We start from the raw sequence: 19,022 nt of genomic DNA on the forward strand, positions 1-19,022 counted from the left end.
TTCTAATTTCCTTCAAGAACTTTTCCTTTGCAGTCACAATTTGACTGTATGTCGCAAGAGGCCTAGCTTTCAGCCAGTCAGCTTCTGGCATGCCTTTCTTACTAAATTTAATCATTTCTAGCTTTTCATTTAAAGTGAGGGATGTGTGACTCTTCCTTTCACTTGAACACTTAGAGGCCAGTGTAGGGTTATTAATTGGCCTAATTTCGTTATTGTGTCTCAGGAGAAGGAGAGAGGCCAATGGTCGTCGGTTAGTCAAGCAATCAGAACACAAACAACATATATCATTTAAGTTTGCCATCTTATATATGATTAGTTTGTGGCGTCCAAAACAGTTACAGCAGTACCATCAAAAGATCACTGATCACAAATCACCGTAACAAATAAAATAGTGAAAAGTTTGAAATACTGTGACAGTTACCTTAAATGTGACACAAAGACATGAAATTACAAACACTTTTGGGAAATGACTCCAGTGGACTTGCTGAAGTGTAGTGTTGCCACAAACCTTCAATTTGTTAAAAACACAGTAACTATGGAGAGCAGTACGGTGGCTGCAATAAAATGAGGTATGTCTGTAATGTTAATTTTCAGCTACATGCTTTCCATATTTTAAATACCTATCCAGATTTCCTTTGCTTATTCTTAGAATTTCCATGCTGTCTTGTCAGCATTTAAGGATACTGATTCAGATGAATTCTGATGCCGGTTTAAAAGCAATATCTAACTGTGGTATATTTGCTGGTGGCAGGGAGATACCAGTTCATACTAAAACCAGATATTTGTAAATTGAGACTATCTGAATTACTCCTTACTTTTACTAGATTTTGAGCTGTTGGGAGAGAAGGTAGTCTGTATTTCCATCAATGTTTCCCAACAATGCTAATCACAAAGATCTTTTGTATACTTGACATTCCCGAAATAAGATAGCTGATTGAGTTAACATGTTTCTGTATCCATAACACCAGAGAGATTTTCAGATTGTACAGTCACACAGACACTTAGCAATCAAAGTGGTTACTAGCTTTTCCATAACAGTATGGCTGCATAGATGCTTCCCAGCTGAATACAGGCCTTGATTAAAGCCACATTTTCAGTTACCGTTTACCACAGAACCACATGATTACAGTATGTCCTTAGAGTTCACTGTAATTTAGATCACCTTAAGAATCATAAGCAGCTAATGAAAGAAAGCTGTGGTTCAGGAGTCTTTTTATAAGTTTGCCTTAAAAAGTACTCCATTTTTCAAAAAAAAAAAAAAAAAGTACTCCATTTTTCTTAGAGAAACCTTGGGTTTTCTTTTTGCTTCCTTGAGAAATACTAAAAGGAAAAAGGAAAAAAATCCTTTGAGAATTTAAACATATTTTAATGTTGTCTTTGTTAACATTTGATTTCAAATGCATATGCTTTCAAGTCTATAGGCCTGTATATGCCGAGACAAATATAGTAATGATCTATTACACCCATGTTTGGGGGTGTTAATTTTTTCATAAATAGGATTTTTTTCACAGATAGAACCATATATCCAGATTTGCGTGGAACCTACTTTATACCTTTATCCCAGCATAACTCTTATTATTCACTCTCAGAAATGCCTTGATTTGGAGAAAAAAAATTTATGGTCAACTCTTAGAGGTTTCCAGGCATGACTCATTGCATAAGTAGATAGTTACTACTTAACCTCCTTAACAATGATGAGGTGATAGAGATTGCATGCATTCAAGGGACTTTTACTGTCAAATAGCAGACAAGGAGAGGTGTAATGCCTCCTACCACCCCCCTCAAACACACATCTACAAAAGTACATGAAACCTTGTTAGTAACAGAACAAAATATTTGCCACAATTGATTTGTATCAAGAGTGGAGAAGGTTTTGTGTTGGACAGTACAGCAAACATGTAAAGGACCTCTGGTCCTAAATTGGTGTTGTGACATTTGGAGTAGCTTTTTTAAATGAAAAAGTATTTAATGTGGTTTTTTGTTACCATACTAACAGTCACTTGAAAACACGGATTATTCAACATCTTTGTTAATTTTCAGAAAATTGGTTATTTTCATCGCCTAGTGAACCACCCAATAGTTTCTGTTGTGTTAAATTTTTCAGAAATACATTAGTGCAGCTTCATGCTTTCAGTGAGTAATAGTAGAAATTCAGTTGACCCTTGAAAAACACCAGGGCTAGGGGCACCAACCCCCCAAGCAGTCAAAAATCCACATATGACTGGACCTTCCAGAAACCTCTACTGATAGCCCATTGTTGACTGGAAGCCTTACTAATAACATAAACAGTCAATCAATACATATTTTTTATGTTATATGGATTATATACTGTATTCTTGTAATAAAGTAAGCTAGAGGAAAAAAATGTTAATATCATAAAGAAGAGAAAATGCATTTATAGGTCTGCACTATAAAAAAAATCCACATTTAAGTGGACCTGTGCAGGTCAAAGCCCTGTTGTTCAAGGGTCACTTGTAATAGCTAATAGTAGCTAATATATATTGAATGCTTATTGTTGGAGGCACTATTCTGAGCACATTTCGTATATTAACTCAATATGATCCTTGACAACAACTGAAATAGGTATTACTCTTAATTTTACAGAAGAGAAACTGGGACTTAAAAAGAGTTTAAACAATAGCTAGAAAATAGAAGAACCAGCAGGCGGTTTTGTCCAAAAGCCTGTTTTGTTAACTATGTTGAATCGAATCATGTCATTATGTGTATATTCACCCCAATAACGTGTCTTTTAAAAAGTTGTTTGTTTTTTTTTAACTATTTCTCTCATGTTGAAGTGCATGCATATGTATTTCTGGGTAGAGAAGTTATGGAGCTTGTCAAGAGCAGGAACCAGATTTTTTTTTTTTTTTAAACATCCAGTTAGCTGAGATTTTGCTGTTTGCCTGATTTGTGTTAAGTCTGTTTACTGAATAAACCAGTTGTGATATACTTGTTTATTGGAAGAAGAATTGTAAAATTGGAAAGATTCATGTTATAGTGCAGTTGATTTTTTGGTACTTTTTTATTGTGGTAAAATGTACATAATATTTATTATTCTAACTATCTGTAAGACTACAGTTCACTGGCATTAAATACATTGACAAAGTTGTATAACCATCACTATGATGTATACCTAAAACTTCTTCCTTATCCATAATGAAACTGTACTTACTAAACAGTAATCCTTACCCTATCCCCCAGCTCCTGTAGCCTCTATTCTTTCTTTCTCTGTGAATTTGCCTATTGTAGGTACTTCATGTAAGTGAAATCATTACAGTATTTGTCCTGTGTCTGGCTTATCTTGTTTTTTAAACAATTTAATGTTTGTAAACTATTTTTTAAACTATGTTCAAACTAAATATTATAGACTTTTAATTTAGATTTTTAAATGTTAATTTTAGTGTCATCCTATTTTATCTTCATTTTTTATAATAGATTTTATTGAAAGAGAGGAAGGCCAGATTTATTTTAGCTCCTTTCTTGTTACGTTAATCAGAATTAAAGCTCATGTGACTATGGTTCTGTAAGTCTTCAGAACAATTAAAATCTAGTTCAGGATTCCATTAAGTTGAGGAAGGCTCTTTGCTTTACTTAAATACTATAGTCCAATTAGTGCAGACCACAGAGAACAATGATCCCTGCTTTTAAAGTTGAATATAGGGTTTAGCTGTTTATCTAGATTTTAAAATGTGTAGGATTCTGCATTTTAGAAGGAATTCCTAAGTTCATTCCTAAAGACTATCATCATCAAGTACATTAGTGTCTCACTAGTCATGTAGTACTTTTATATGCACTTAAAAATTCATGTTCATTCCTTAAATATCTTGATGGTTTTGGGTTATAGCAGTGACCCAACATGGGGTCTCAGAACATGGGGTTCTAGGGAGAAAGGCAGCTCATATCTGGAGTCTTTCTGCATTTTCTGTAAGGCCTACATTGTCTGTGTATTAAGTTTTCTGTTAGCAGTCTGGTTCTAGCCCAGTGGCTCTTAAACTTCTTGGTCAGAGACCACTTTATACACTAAAAAAAAATTACTGCAATCTCCCAAAGAGCTTTTATTTATGCATGGTATATCTATTTTTTGTATTAGAAATGAAAACTGAGAAGTTAAACTGTTATGTAGAAAATACTCATAATAAACCCGTTACATATTAGCATTAAGATATTTGAAAAATAATTTTTTCCAAAACAACAAAAAACATTTAGTGTATAGAGTGGTCTTGTTTTACACTTTTGCAATTTTTTTTTTTTTTTTTTACTATGTGGCTTAATAGAAAAAAACTGGATTCTCCTGTTTGTTCCTGCATTAAATCTTTTGTGATTTCACGTCATGTAGCCTCTAGAAAAATTTATTGGGACACTTATAATGAGCATGGAAGTGGCAAATAACATCTTAGTATTTTTATGAAGCTAATTTTAACCTTGCAGATTCCTTAAAGGGGTCTTAGAGACCCCCTGGAATCTGCAGATAACACTTTAAGCACTGCTACTTTGGCAAAAGCTTGGCCTATTCTAGGTGAATATTATCCGCACCCTTTCTCAAGTACAATTTTGAGAAGCTATTTTATTAATATAATATTTATTAAGCTAATTTTTATAGTTCTGTAAGATTTTTGGTCTTATTCAGCAAATCTGCTTATTAACTGAAGCTTTTTGCCAAAAATATATTTTCCAGAAGTACCTTTAAAAAAGAATTCCTTGAAGTTTTTGAGAACTGTACTCATTTTCTTTTTTGTTTTTCTGTATCAGTATTTTCCGTAAACTCAAAATAAGATGTTATTTTTAAAGGGTAGATGTTAGGTAATATGTGTGTGTGTGTATAATTTTAGAAATATTGACGCACAGAAAAGCATGTAGTAGAAGGTAGTATTTAAAGATTTTTATAAACCTTGACTTTATGTACTCAATTTCTTTGTGCAGAATTTATTTACAAGCTTGATGACTTAGAAGTAGAAATCAGTGAGAAAGTGATCAAGCTTATCCATTTGTAACATAATGGTACTGATGAATTTAGAAGTTACTAGTGAGAACTTGGAAGCATAATTTGCGTAATTCTGCCATGCCTTTTTATTTCACTTGACCTTAATAGAGAAATGATAGGTAGTTATTAAACGTATTTGTTAGCTGTTGCTGAGTAACAAATCACTCCAGAACATAGGGATTTAGAACAACATACATTTATTATTGAACAGTTCTAGTGGGTTAGGAATGGGGACTAGTGGGGGTCTAGTGGGGACGGCTTAGCTGGGTCCTCTGCTTCAGTCTGCCACAGACTTTGGGATGGACATCTCAAAGGCTTGACTGAGAAAGTACTCTTTTTTCAAGATTACTCGCCTCTTTGTTGAAATCAAGATTCACTTCCTCTCCTACATGGCAGCTTGCTTCAGGAAAGCATGCATGCCAAGAATACTGTAGAGGATACCAGCAAAATAGAAGTCACTGTCTTTTGTAATCTAGTCACAGAAGTGACATCCCATCATTTTGCTGGATTTTGTTTGTTAGAAGTAAGTCATTATATCCAGCCCATACTCAGGGGGAGTGTATAAATACCAAAGGTATAAAAAGGCATAAATATCTGCAATCAGGGATCATTAGAGGCGTGTCAGAGGCTACCTAGCATATATAAACTCTTTTCTGCCTCAGGAAAACAGTGATGGGCTGCATTGAGAATGAGTTCATACACAATTTTTATTGTTTTTTTGTTGACTGCAGAGCCTCTATTAATTTTGTGCAAATTTAAAAAATATAGTTAAATACCTTTCGAAAAGTATCACAGGGCTGATGCCTTTCTATTTTTTTACTTCAATTCCTTCAGTTTCCAAATAGGATTTCAGGTCCCCCCCACCTTCATGCTTTCCACTGAAGAGTGTGCATTACAGGAAAAAGTAAATCTGATTCTCTTTCTTTTGAGGATGCCAGGTAGTTATCATATAGCTCTATTGTTTTACTTTAAGGTGTCACATGTTTTGTTAGTTTCATAAAAATTTGAAATGGGATTTATTTTATGTGTATTGAATATTGTGGTGTTAAGCACTGCAATCTGTAGAGAAGTTTAGGATCTGATTTATTGATTCTCAAAGTATGGTCTCTGCTCAGCAACATTATCCTCTCCTTGTTAGGAATGCACATTCTCTGGCCCCACTCCAGACCTACTGAATCAGCAATTCTAGGGGAGGGACCCAGCAATCTGTGTTTTAACCAACTATCCAGGTGATTCTGGTGGTCACTAAAGTTCCAAACCACTAATCTATCCAGTCCTATTAGAACTTGAATATTACTTTTCCAAAAGCTTTGGCCTATACTACTAGAAATCTTACTCTTACTACTGTTATGCAAAGCTTTCCAGGGAAATAAACATTTTTGTCCTACTCATTTTACAGATAAAGGAAACAGTAAAACACAGTACTTCCCTTGTGTAATTCCAGTCAGTTGGTTAGGAAGTGTGTGTTGGTCAGGAAGGTGGGAGTGTTGAGGGTGAAGATAGGAATTGTTCTCTTTCCTTATGCTGTTTCTCTTTTGTTAACAAAAGTCAAATACTAAGTCGTGATTTTTGTATGAGAATTACATTGAACCAACGTTATATCACATACTAAACTTTCGTAGTTGCATTTTGAAGATACATCTGATAATACTAAAGAATTGATTTGTATTGTGTTTCATCGACTTTGTGGTTCTCTTTGGGTGAACATTTACCAATAAAGAATTACATTGAAATATCTTAGATGAAATAGAGGCCTCACAAAAAGGGCCTTTTTTAGTTCTCATGTTAACTTTGTGATAAGTAGATGATGACTGGAAAGACATCTTTACATATAGCATGAGTTTTCTTTTTGTTCTTAATTCTTTCCAGTTGATTTTTAAAAAAACCTGTCCTATGATACTACTGTAGTGAGAATTAAAATTAAAAGACTGTAATTTTAACGACCTTCATAGCATATTTAATAATTTGGTTACAAGTCTTTTTATGTTTTCTGAAAATTTGTCAACTTAGATGTTTTTAAAGGCTGAATTTTGAGAGGGCTGACTAGTAATTTCTTATTTTGTGTAAATTCACATTTTAGTAAGCTGTAGTGAACTTAAGAGTGATGCGTGTTGCTCATGTGTTCATTTAAGGGTAGTTTATTAGGATTACAGAGTGTTTTGCTGAATTTCATACAGTTCTTTATCTTATACAGTAGGTTCCCCCCACCCCACCCCCCGCCTTTATCTGCAAGGGATATGTGCCAGGACCCCCAGTGAGTACCTGAAATGGTAGATAGCATTGAACCTTATATATGCTATGGTTTTTTTCCCATTCATACATAACCTATGATAAAGCTTAATTTATAAATTCAACACAGTAAGGGATTAACAACAATAATAAAATAGAACAATTATAACTATACTGTAATAAAAGTTATTTGAATGTGATCTCTCCCTCTCTCTCTGAAAATATTTCAGTTGTACTGTGCTCACCTTTCTTGTGACAACGTGAGTTGATAAAATGCCTGTCCTGAGATGAAGTGAGGTGAATGGCATAGGCCCTGTGACATAAATAGCATTGGGCTACTGTTGACCTTCTGACAATACATCAGAAGGAGGATCACCTGCCTCCAGAATGTGGTTGACTGCAGATAACTGAAACTGGAAAGCATGGCTAAGAAGGGACTACTATACACCTAAAAAAAAAAAAAAATCATGTATTTAAATGTAAAAACTAGGTCACATAGTGAAGTTAAGTTAAACAGTGTTCTAAAAGACTTTATACTGTTCTAAAGAAAATTAGGTAATATTAGATATTAAGAATGTTTAATATGTTCTGCCTTTCTTACTTTTCCCATTTAGTATGGTGTCTGGGACTCTGCTAGCTTATATTGTTTGCTGGATTCTTTTAGTTTAGTAATTTAGGAAGCAGCAAGGTAACTTCAGGATGGATGAGAATTGCCACTAAGTATAGACTGAGTTAGTAGACATTTGGAGGTCTAATGATTTTTGAAAAATAATGGCTTTACATGTCTTTTACATATCTTTTTCAGTCTTCTTGGTTTTGTAAGTTTAGCATATCCTTTTATTGTATGGGTGGTTAAATCAGGTGTTTCATTCTACGTTTTAAAGCCACTGGCTGCCTTAAGATTTTTTTATATAAACCTCTTATTCTGGTAAAACATGCACAGAACAATTCCAAATTATTAGCAGATGTTTCCATTGACAAAATATTTGAAAGTAATTGTTTTCATTATTTTTTCGCCATGCATTTAATTAATGATTTCGACTTTTCCCCCCCTCTTTTGGACTAATTTTGATGCAGTTTTTAAGATAGGATTTAGTAAACCATTCTGAGTTGAAGTTATGGTATAAAATTTTTCATGAAAAATTTTTTTCTATTTTCCTACCTAGAAATGTCATTTTTCTTCAGACAAAAAGTAGAATTTGTATGTCACATAACTTTTACATTAGGATTTAAGGGCACATTTGACCAATGTAAATTGAGAATGTTTATTTAAACATAGTTTCTTTCTTAAAGTTTATAGTGTGTGCAAATGAATGAGAGTCACTCAAATTAGTATTTACTGACTCCTATAGAAATAAATTGTCCACATTTATCTTAATGTGCCCTGGGGGTGTATATATATGAATTGGCTCTACCTCCCTTTTCTACTCCCACAAATCAGAGGAAATAATATTTTCCCCAATCCTGTGGACAATAGTAAAACGATCCAAATCAACATTCGAACATCCCACAAAGCTTTACTAAAGTGAAAAGTCATCATCTTCAGAGTTACCTTGTATTACCTGCAGTATTAAAGATCCCATTGATAATTTCCCTATTAAAATATTAAATAACAAGATCAGATGTTGATTATCAAACTTAGTGTTAATTTCATGGAGTTTGATATTTGTGCACTAAAAATGCACAAGTGTGCTTTTTTAACTGATGTCTAACTTTGTTTGTGATTACACCTAGTAGGGGAAATCTTGTTACCAAGTTGTTAGACTGGGTTTTCATCAGGAAGTCGGACGTTATACTGGAATTGTTGGTCCTCTGCAAGAAAACAGAATGCTTCTTTTGAGTGAATAAGCCAGGAAAATGAGGCGAGGGGTTTTATTTCAAAGGTTTTTTGTTTTTTTTTTTTTGGTGATGGCATAAATACATAACAGGTTATAAAATCCAATTACTATATTAAATTTCATCACTTGTTTTTTAGGTATTCCAATAACTGTACCACCTCCAGGTAAAACTTTTTTCATGTTTTCTCCATCATTGTTAATAAACATGAAATTTCAAGCTTATAGTTACAGGAGGGACAGTGTCGATGTGGTTAGACAATGGAATAAGCTTTTGGGATTTCAAGGTCCTATTTTCAGCTCTGCCTTTGCTTCATTCCAGTTTTGATTAAGATACTTAGTTTTCTTATACCTGTCTTACCCATTTTTGTAGAAATAGAGATTCTGAGAAAATTCTCACCGTATCAATTTGTTGAAGAAAACAGTATGGAATATAAAATAAAATTTTTATGAAAAAATGTTTTTTCAGACCAGTGAATTTTTTATATGATAAAGCAACTGCAGAAGAAGAGAAAGATCATTTATCTTGACTTTATCATGGTTTCTGATTTTTTTTTTTAAATCCTGTAAAAAAAACTCAGTATTGTGAGAAAATATATTCTGAACCATACAATTAGATAGACTGACAATTGGTCAGATGGTTGTTCTTAGAGTGGTGGTTAAATTGTTGATTGTTGTAATGGTGTGATCAGTAGTTTATATGTGACCAAGGGTTGTTTTTTACACTTTTTCAGTGTTTATAAAATGTTTTTAGATTGTGATGCAAATATGATAGCAAGTGTGTTTGTTACTGAGTTCAGTATTCAGAGCCAAGGAATATAAAGAGAAGGAGAGGTGACCATGCTTGGAAGGGTGGTCTGAATTCAAAATGACCTTGATAAAGAGAAACAGTGGAGTTTAGGTAGCATAGGATAGTATACATATTTAGTTGTGGAATAGTGAGTTGCTGATTGTTTATCAATGTGGCTGAAAAAGGCCTATCAGGACAAGTCATAAAGGAATCATTGGTGTGTCTAGTTTAAAAGGAAATGTGGTTGAAAAGCTGTATAAGATAGGATTGTGGTCATTGCTAAACTTCACAGTTCTGAAATGTTTAATAAAGGAGTTACAGGTCTTGAAATTGGGTATAGTGAAGATAAGCATGGTGAATTTGAAACAACTGGTAGCAGGGCCAAAAATTGATTTAAATGGACTTTGAGAACGGTTAAGAGAACTGGGATAGAATACTAAAGAAGGAGGCTAGTGGAAGTGTTTTCAAATATGCAGAGGTTGATAGAGAATATGATAATGGATTGCTTCTTGTTCTCATTCAGGACAGCATATGAATTGTAGTGTAAGAGATTTAAATTATAGAATTTAATTCATTTCCTAATAGTGAGGGTTGTTAAAACTTGGGGAAGGAATTGGTATCATAAGGAATTAGTATCATAAGTTATTTAAGTTGAATCTTAAAAGTCTTTTTTTGGGATGCTTTATTGCCTACCTGAATTTGAAAGTGCAGAGTAGATAAACTGTTAAGGTCCCTTTTAGCCATATTCTGTGGTATTTCATTTAGGTATTGTCCGAATTACTGAGAATACAGACCTCATGATATAAAGGTGCAAATTATTTTCTCTCCAAACTAATCCAAAAACTATATTATATGCCCTTCTTTGTAAAATAGTTCTTTAGGGTTGTGCTATTTAAAACATATTTTATGATGGATAATAGCCTTAAGCATTTATGTATTTACTGGTAAGATTTTATTTATAATTATATATTTTAAGGAAATTTCTATACATCTAAAACAAAATATTTTTTGAAAGAGGTAAATGTTATTTTATTTGCTTTTCTTCAAAAGTATTTCAAGTATTACATATCTGGTGGCAATACTACTACCGTTTTATATATGGATAAGGTAAGGCATTGAGATTAACTTTCTCATACTCACAAAATGGGCTGTGTGTGGTGCTGAAAATAAGACCGGGTGTCCTGACTCCCAGTTTGTGCTCTGTGTATTAGACCAGACTGTTCATTTAAAGTTTTATTGCTCAAAAAACCTATTTAAAAGTTTAAGCTCCATTTTTTTTCTGTCCATTATAACATAGAGAAGCACGTTATGTCCCCAAAGAAATTTAGTGATACGCAGCAACTTTGTTTCACACTTCACATTAAAAATACATTCTATTAACTTTTTTTTATCTTATGATTGAATGTTTCAGGTTTTCCTCCTCCACCAGGCGCTCCACCTCCATCTCTTATACCAACAATAGAAAGGTAAATCAGTATGGTTAGGGTAAAACTTTTTATCATTGGTAAACTTTTGACAGAAAAGTCATATACATAGCTTGGTAATATTTTCAAAGATTTAATTTTGTAAACATTAAGTAGTACCTGCCTTTTAATTCATGAGTCTAGATCTATGCTAGTTACTTTATATAAGATATTAGACCTATAGTTCGGTAACAAAACAGGACAGAGAAAACCAAATGAATTTTGAAATATCTTGGTTTGATTTATAACACACTGATTAAAGAAACTTCTAGGTTGGTAAAAACTTGGCTCTAGTAATTTTTGTGGGATATCCAAACCGATGACTGGTAATCATGAATAATACATGTCTGTTTTAGGATTAAGTAAGGACAGTTATTATCAGGAACCATAGTAAAGAAAAGCTGCCTTACTCCTTATGGCCCTGCTGTATGTTACTTAACTTCCACAAAGGAAGCTTGGATCCATTCTATATGTCAATAGCCTTCTGTTTTATACCCTGCATTTCTGGTTTATGTTAGTTGGAATGCTGTACTAAAGAGTATTTACCTCATAGATGGCAGTACAGTGTTTAACAACATAGGGCTTTGGAAATCCCAGAAATCTGGCTCAAATTTGGCTTCAGAATTCCCTAGCTTTGTGTTGCTAGGCAAGTTTTCATAACTACTTTTTGAGACTCAGTTTCCTTTTACCAAATGGGGTTGGTAAGAGTTGTGAAGATTAAAACCTAAAACAGCTAGTGAATATAACACATCAGCACAATTCTTGGCAGATAGAAATCACTAAAAAATGGTAGCCAATACTATTTCCTCTTAAGTAGCAAGTAAACTCTATGAAAATGTATTTCTGGGAAAGTGATCCAAATTATATTAATAGGAAAATTGTGAAAACATTACTTCAATAGGATTAAACCATGCAAAATTTTCAAAAAGGAAATGATAAAGCTCCAGAACAGTCTTAATTGTGAGAATATAAGGATTTAATTTTATTAAGTCTTTGTTAAATATGTATTTTTCTCAATCAGAATGTTAAAAAGTATTATTTGTTTATCCTGTCAGTGGGGCTGAATTTCTGAATCATTAAAATCTATTTTTTTAAGACTAAATTTTAGTGAAATCTCAAGTACTCTGTTAGCCTCAAAAGTTTCTGTTATCTTGGGAGTCAGGCTGAATTGATTGGATTATTCACATTAAATAGTACTAGCAAGCTATGTTTTTCTTTACAGGTGGGTATTAGGTTTAATATGTTTTGAGATTAAAAGCCTGTTTTTTGTATTAAAAAATAAAATTATAGAATTAAGTTTTATCATTATATGATGGTTAAATGAAAGCCATAATTCTGCCTTGATGTTTTGCATTTGTACCAAACGATTAAAATTTAGAACTTATTTGCAACACATAAGAATACATTTTTCTTCAACAGTGGACATTCCTCTGGTTATGATAGTCGTTCTGCACGTGCTTTTCCATATGGCAATGGTAAGTATTATTTTTGGTTGCCCAGATTCAATTTGAACCAGTACTTAAATATTTTTAAAGCAATGAAAGCATACTTTCATGGTTTAAAGTACTATCTTACAGAGCAATTAAAAATATTAACTAACGGAATAACTAGGTCTTACATTCCAGGTTACTTAACAAAATAATTTTCATTTTTTATCAACTGTACTTTTAAAAGTTAAATGGTGGTACAGCAGGGATATTTTCACCTTGACTTTTCTTAAAAGGATTTAAGATTTGTCAGCAAATTGTCTCAGTCTTCGTTCATAATATTTTTGTTGCTTGACTCATGGCATCAAGCTAACGTTCTCCTCTTTTACCCTTGCTGTTTTTTGTTGTAGATCATTTGGCTAGGTCCTCTTTCCTGTTCACTCTTGACAACATAATCCATTCTAAGGGCTTCTGATACCACTTTCTGCTTTGATCTCTTGATCATTCATTCTTTTTAAAAATGCTATGCATTGTACTAGGTTTTAAGGATACAGTAAACTAAACATAAGTTTGCCCTTACCAAATTTATAGACCAGTGAGGAATAGCCAGGTGATAGAAGAAGGTGTCATGGGAGCATAGTGGAGGGGTCTCCCCTTCCAGAAGGGGTAAAGAGGTAGGTGATGTGATTTGAGGTTCAAATCATGTCCAGAGACATGAGGGTGAGAGAGGACCTGGTAGGCTTTATGAAGTGAAAGAAATGTGGTGTGATTGGAGTGTAGAGTTTGCATGATGAATGTTTCAAGATGAGACAGGAGATTATCCAGGGTATTGTAGCCATGCTGTTTAGATTTTCCACCTTATTCAGAGCGCTGTGAGGAGCCGTTTAGTTCTATGCTGAGCTGTAAAATTGCTAGACTTATATTTGAAAAAGGTCCATTCTGGCTACTTACTGTGAGGAAATTGTGGGTTTGTAGGGTGGGTAGAAAGATAGGACTGGTAGAAATGCTTGATTGGGGAACAAGAAGCTGTTGGAATAATCCAGGGGGAGAAACAATGGTGTCTTGTATTCAAATAGTACCACTGGGGATGGAGGACACTGAAGACTCCAAAGGAGTTTACACCCCAGAAGTTTTATTTATTTATTTATTTATTTGACAGAGAGAGAGACAGCGAGAGAGAGAACACAAGCTGGGGGAGTGGGAGAGAGAGAAGCAGGCTTCCCGCTGAGCAGGGAGCCTGATGCGGGGCTCGATCCCAAGATCCTGGGACCGTGACTGGAGCCAAAGGCAGACGCTTAATGACTGAGCCACCCAGGTGCCCCTACACCCCAGAAGTTTAAATCTTGGTGGTTGCTCGAGTACCAGTCGTACACTTCCATTTCCCTTCTAGGCATCTATCTCGGTGTGGTGCTGTCCTTCAGACCCACCTTGTTCCAACTACATGTATACCATTCATTCACATCAGAAGGTGATCTTTGACTTATTTCAGTGATTATACAACCTTTTATTGTTTGGTTGTTTGTTCATTTATTCATTAATCCTGAGCTTCCAGGAAGTCCTGCTTCTTGGGTTGGAATCTTGCTTTTACCTCTCATTATTTATGTGACTTTCATAGGTCTTCAGCTATTAAATAGCATAATTCTTCCTCATAAGGTTGAGGTTCAGTGAGACTACATTAAAACACCTTAGTCCTGCCATTTAATAAACACTCAAATATTAACTGTTATTTTTATGATTATCCCCACCATCTCCAACAACCTCCAAGTTCTGTCCCTTTTCTGCACTCTGAAGCAGTGTAGCATGATTGTTACAGCATAGGCCCTACCGTTAGCCTGGGGGTAGGTCCTGGGTCTGTATTATCCTAGTACCTTGGGATAAGTTAACCTAAATCATTTTCCCTCTCTGTAAAATAAAGTTTGAACCTAAAATGCTCAGCACAGTGAAATGTAATATGTAAGTGCCTATAATATGTAAGTAAGCATCGTTAAATTATTTAAAATTTTATTTTTACCTTTTTTATGGCACTTGTTATTTTCTGCTTTGTCATGAGAGTCCTTGTGTATTTGTTTGAATATACATGAACAAATAGCCCATATCAGAAAGTAAGACTTCATTCTTGAGATTACCTACACAGTTTCCTTGTGGAAGATTTCATTTTTTTTTTAATATTGATTAAGCATTTAGTTTTTTCTCAAAGTAATATATGCAGATTTTTAATCAATAAGCAAGAGTTTTCTGCTCACTCTTTACCAACCCCAACTCTCTCAGAGAGAAGCATTTTTTTAAATGAAGAAATTCTTTAGTAATAACAATTATAAAGCATATTGCAAGAATTAATGAGAAGAAAGTTGGGAATTTTCTTCATCCTAATCAAACAAAACCTTGGAACGAAGGTGATGGACATTAAGGAGGGCATGTGATATAATGAGCACTGCCTACTGTATAAGACTAATGAATCACTGACCTCTTCCTCTGAAACTAATAATACATTATATGTTAATTAATTGAATTTAAATAAAAAATAATTGTTTTATGCTGAAAAAAATTACGTCAACACAATTTCTACCATATAAAAGGAATATTTAAGTACCATGACATCTGCTTATATAGGGATTTTTTTAACATATCCTGAATAATGAAGTTAATTAATTATTCCCACCACAAAAAAGAAGTAATAATTATGTGACTTGATAGAGGTGCTATCACTACATTCGCAATTGTATTATAATAATAATTATTATTATAATTTACAAATGAATAAACAAGTTGCACACCTTGAATTTCCACAATATTATGTGTCAAATATATTTCAATTAAAAAAATTGAATTCAATTTTTAAAAATTTGGGGGGTGCCTGAGTGGCTCAGTTGGTTAAGCATCTGCCTTCAGCTCAGCTCATGATCCCAGGGTTCTGGGATCGAGTTCCGCATCAGGCTCCCTGCTCAGCCGGGAGCCTGCTTCTCCCTCTCCCATTCCCCCTGCTTGTGTGCGCATGAGCTCGCGCACTTTCTCTCTCTGTCAAATAAATAAAATCTTAAATTTTTTTTAAAGAAAAGATTATAGATACATCTTCCTCTTTGTTGGTAATTGTTTTACCTTTGCTAGTTTATTTTAGAATTTTGTAATTTATCCTCAAAACACTGTGAAGTAATTGTAGATGGAAATACTGATTTTTTTTAATTTTTTTTATTTTTTAAAGATTCTTATTTATTTTTTGACAGAGAGAGAGACAGCGAGAGAGGGAACACAAACAGGGGGAGTGGGAGAGGGAAAAGCAGGCTTCCCGCTGAGCAGGGAGCCTGACGTGGGGCTTGATCCCAGGACCCTGGGACCATGACCTCAGCCGAAGGCAGACGCTAAATGACTGAGCCACCCAGGCGCCCCGAAATACTGATTTTTCTTGATGTGCATATTAAGATTGTGCTTATAAAGTAAGGCCTAGTTAAAAAGTAATCTTTGTAGAAATATCAACTGCAGAGAAGCATTTTTGATGGTTTTTAGTTCTTCTGATGGTCTGCATGGCATTTATACATAAGCTTATCACCCTGTTTCTTGATTTATATAACTATGGATACCATGTTCTCCTCCTCCTCTGATAGATGTATATTTTGTTCACTTACCATCACTACCCCTCTCTTTTCCCCACCAGTGAAAGTATATCACTGTTTTTGTTCTTTTTTTTATATATACATGCCCTTGGTTTCATGTACTATCAATATCTATTACTGTGCAAATTTCTGAGCTTTCACCTCTTCTTACCCCTCTGCCTCCCAGCTTTGGTCAACCATACTTCTGCTTAGAAACATTTATATTTGGGGCACCTGGGTGGCTCATTTGGTTAAGCATCTGACTCTTGGTTTCTGCTCGGGTCATGATCTCAGGGTCCTGAGGTCAATCCCCATGTCAGGCTCTTCACTCAACACTGAGTCTGCTTGTGCCTCTCCCTCTGCTCCTCCCCTCCCCCCCACCCTGCTCCCTCCCTCTCCCTCTCATAAATAAATAAAATCTCTAAAGAAAAGAGAGACATTTATATTCTGTCTTATAACCAGAACTATCTGTGCCCTGATAACTTTTTTATTCTGAAAGCTAAACAATAAACCATGTTTACATTATTGTGACTATGTAAATATTATATACTGTAGAGATAATTCTAATACTCAAGCCGTGGAAAGGAGAAGGTTCCTATGGCAAATAAATTGAAAATACCATTTTTTTCTTGTACTTCATCAGCCATGTAAAGTCATACTACATTTTTTTTTTTTTTATTTTTAAAGATTTTATTTATTTATTCGTAAGAGACAGAGAGAGAGAGAGAGAGGCAGAGGGAGAAGCAGGCTACCCGCTGAGCAGGGAGCCCGATGCGGGACTCGATCCCAGGAGTCTGGGATCATGACCTGAGCCGAAGGCAGACGCTTAACCATCTGAGCCACCCAGGCGCCCAAGTCATACTACATTTTAATTGGGTTCATATTTGGACTATGATTTTATCCATCTCAAGTTTTTTCCCCAAAAAATGTTTTCAAATTTTGTTTTTCATGTGTTAAGCCATCTGGAATTCATTTTTGCCTGTGTTATAAAGTAAAGATATAGTTGTCGCAGTGTCATCTGTTGAATAGTAAGTCCTTTCTGAGGGATCTACAGCGTCCTATCCATTCATGAACAGGTTTCCGAGTATGCCTGTATCTGACTCTTGGCTTCCTAGACTATTCATTTGTTGAACTTTCCCTGTGCTAATCCACACGATTTTAATTATGAATTTTATAGTAAATCTGGTATCTGGTTCAGAAAAATCTATCTACGTAGTCGGCTTCAGAAGTATTCTTGGGCCGTTGCTCTTACATATCCGTTCTAAAGTCAGCTTTGGAAGTTCCATGAAAAACTGTATTGAGATTTTGATTAATAATAACATTTATATTCTGCTTAGTTTAGACAAAACACTGTTAACTCATGTAGACCTGACAGCCTTATAAAGTAGGCATACTGTTACTATTCCCAATTTATGGACGAGGTAATTGAAGAACAGCCAAATTCAGTGGTCTTCCCAATATCACACAGTAAGTGGCAGAGTGAGGAGTTGAAACCATGCAGCCTGGCTCCAGAGTCCTTGCTCTAACTAAATCATATTGGAATTGCGTTGATGCTTAGATCAGTTTGTGTGGAAATCATATCTTACGGCACTGAGCCCATCTATGAACAGGGACTCTCTTCAGTTATGGAGATGTTCTTTAATATATTTCAATTAAGTGCTATAATTATCTCCAAGCACTTCTTGCATATCTTTGGTTAGATTTAGTCATTGGTACCTAATGTTTTTGTTGCTGTTTTAAGTGATATATTCATTTGAACTTCCTGTTCTGTTTGTATTTACTTGTATTTAGAAATATTGGTTTGTGTTTTATTTATACATAAAATATATACGCTAATCAAAAAACTTCTTTTTAAAGAAAATGCTTTTACATTTTACTCTAGGCTTTTATTGTTTGGTTTTTGATGGAGTCCTATATAGATCAAGGGAAGTTTCAAAGAGCTTTTAACTGTGAATGGATACTGAGTTTTATCAAATGCTTTCTGAGATAATCATATTGTTTTTCTTCTCTAATCTGTGAATGTGGCAAATTTCTAAATTTTTCTAACATTAAGCCACTGTTTATTTGCTGAGATAAACCTAGCGTGGTTATGATTCGTTATCTTTAAAAAAAACAAAACAAAACACTGATTTATTTAGGATTTTGACATCTACGTTCATATGTAAGATTAGGTTATGCTTTTTCTTTATTTATACTCTCTTTAACTAACTGGTTTTGGTATTAACGTTACATAAGCCACATGGGATAAGTTAGGGAATAATCTTTTTTCTTTCTATTCTTTGAAGTTTATATAATATTAGAATGGTCTGTACCTTATAAGTAAAACTCACCTGTAAAAACCATCTAGTCTCTTGGGAAGGTTTTTAAATTACTGATGAGTGTCTTTCATAGTTAGGGGAGTAAAGATTTCTTTTCATTCTTGAGTCACTTCTTAGTAAGTTATTATTTGGAATTAGTCCATTTTAGCCAAGTTTTTAAATACATTGGTATAAAGTATATTTTCTCTATTCTTTCATCTCTGCAACATCTGTAGTTACAGTTTCTTTTTGGTTCTAATTGTTTATGTGGCCTCTTTTCTTGTCAGAATATTGTTAAGCTTTATTTGTCTAATCTTCAAAAACTACCTTTCAACTTTTTCTTACTGTATGATTCTTTTCTATTTACTTGACTTCTACTTTTATATTCATTATCTCCTTTCTGTTGGATTATT

General features: G+C 34.2%; 1 protein-coding gene across 26 annotated transcripts in view; it reads left to right on the forward strand.

The window, feature by feature from the left end:
* The window catches only part of FIP1L1 (factor interacting with PAPOLA and CPSF1), a 76,600-nt gene that overhangs the window by 47,911 nt on the left and 9,667 nt on the right, over window positions 1-19,022 (forward strand). For 14 of the 26 annotated variants that reach the window (XM_078068610.1, XM_078068603.1, XM_078068612.1 and 11 more), the window contains 3 exons: window positions 9,186-9,212; window positions 11,247-11,301; window positions 12,718-12,773. In XM_078068610.1, the coding sequence (XP_077924736.1) occupies window positions 9,186-9,212; window positions 11,247-11,301; window positions 12,718-12,773 (138 nt within the window). The remainder of the gene's footprint in view (window positions 1-9,185; window positions 9,213-11,246; window positions 11,302-12,717; window positions 12,774-19,022) is intronic. The other 12 variants (XM_078068623.1, XM_078068628.1, XM_078068604.1 and 9 more) reach the window with 1 other exon arrangement.

Source organism: Halichoerus grypus, chromosome 3 (genome assembly GCF_964656455.1).
Source record: "Halichoerus grypus chromosome 3, mHalGry1.hap1.1, whole genome shotgun sequence".
Lineage (NCBI taxonomy): Eukaryota > Metazoa > Chordata > Mammalia > Carnivora > Phocidae > Halichoerus > Halichoerus grypus.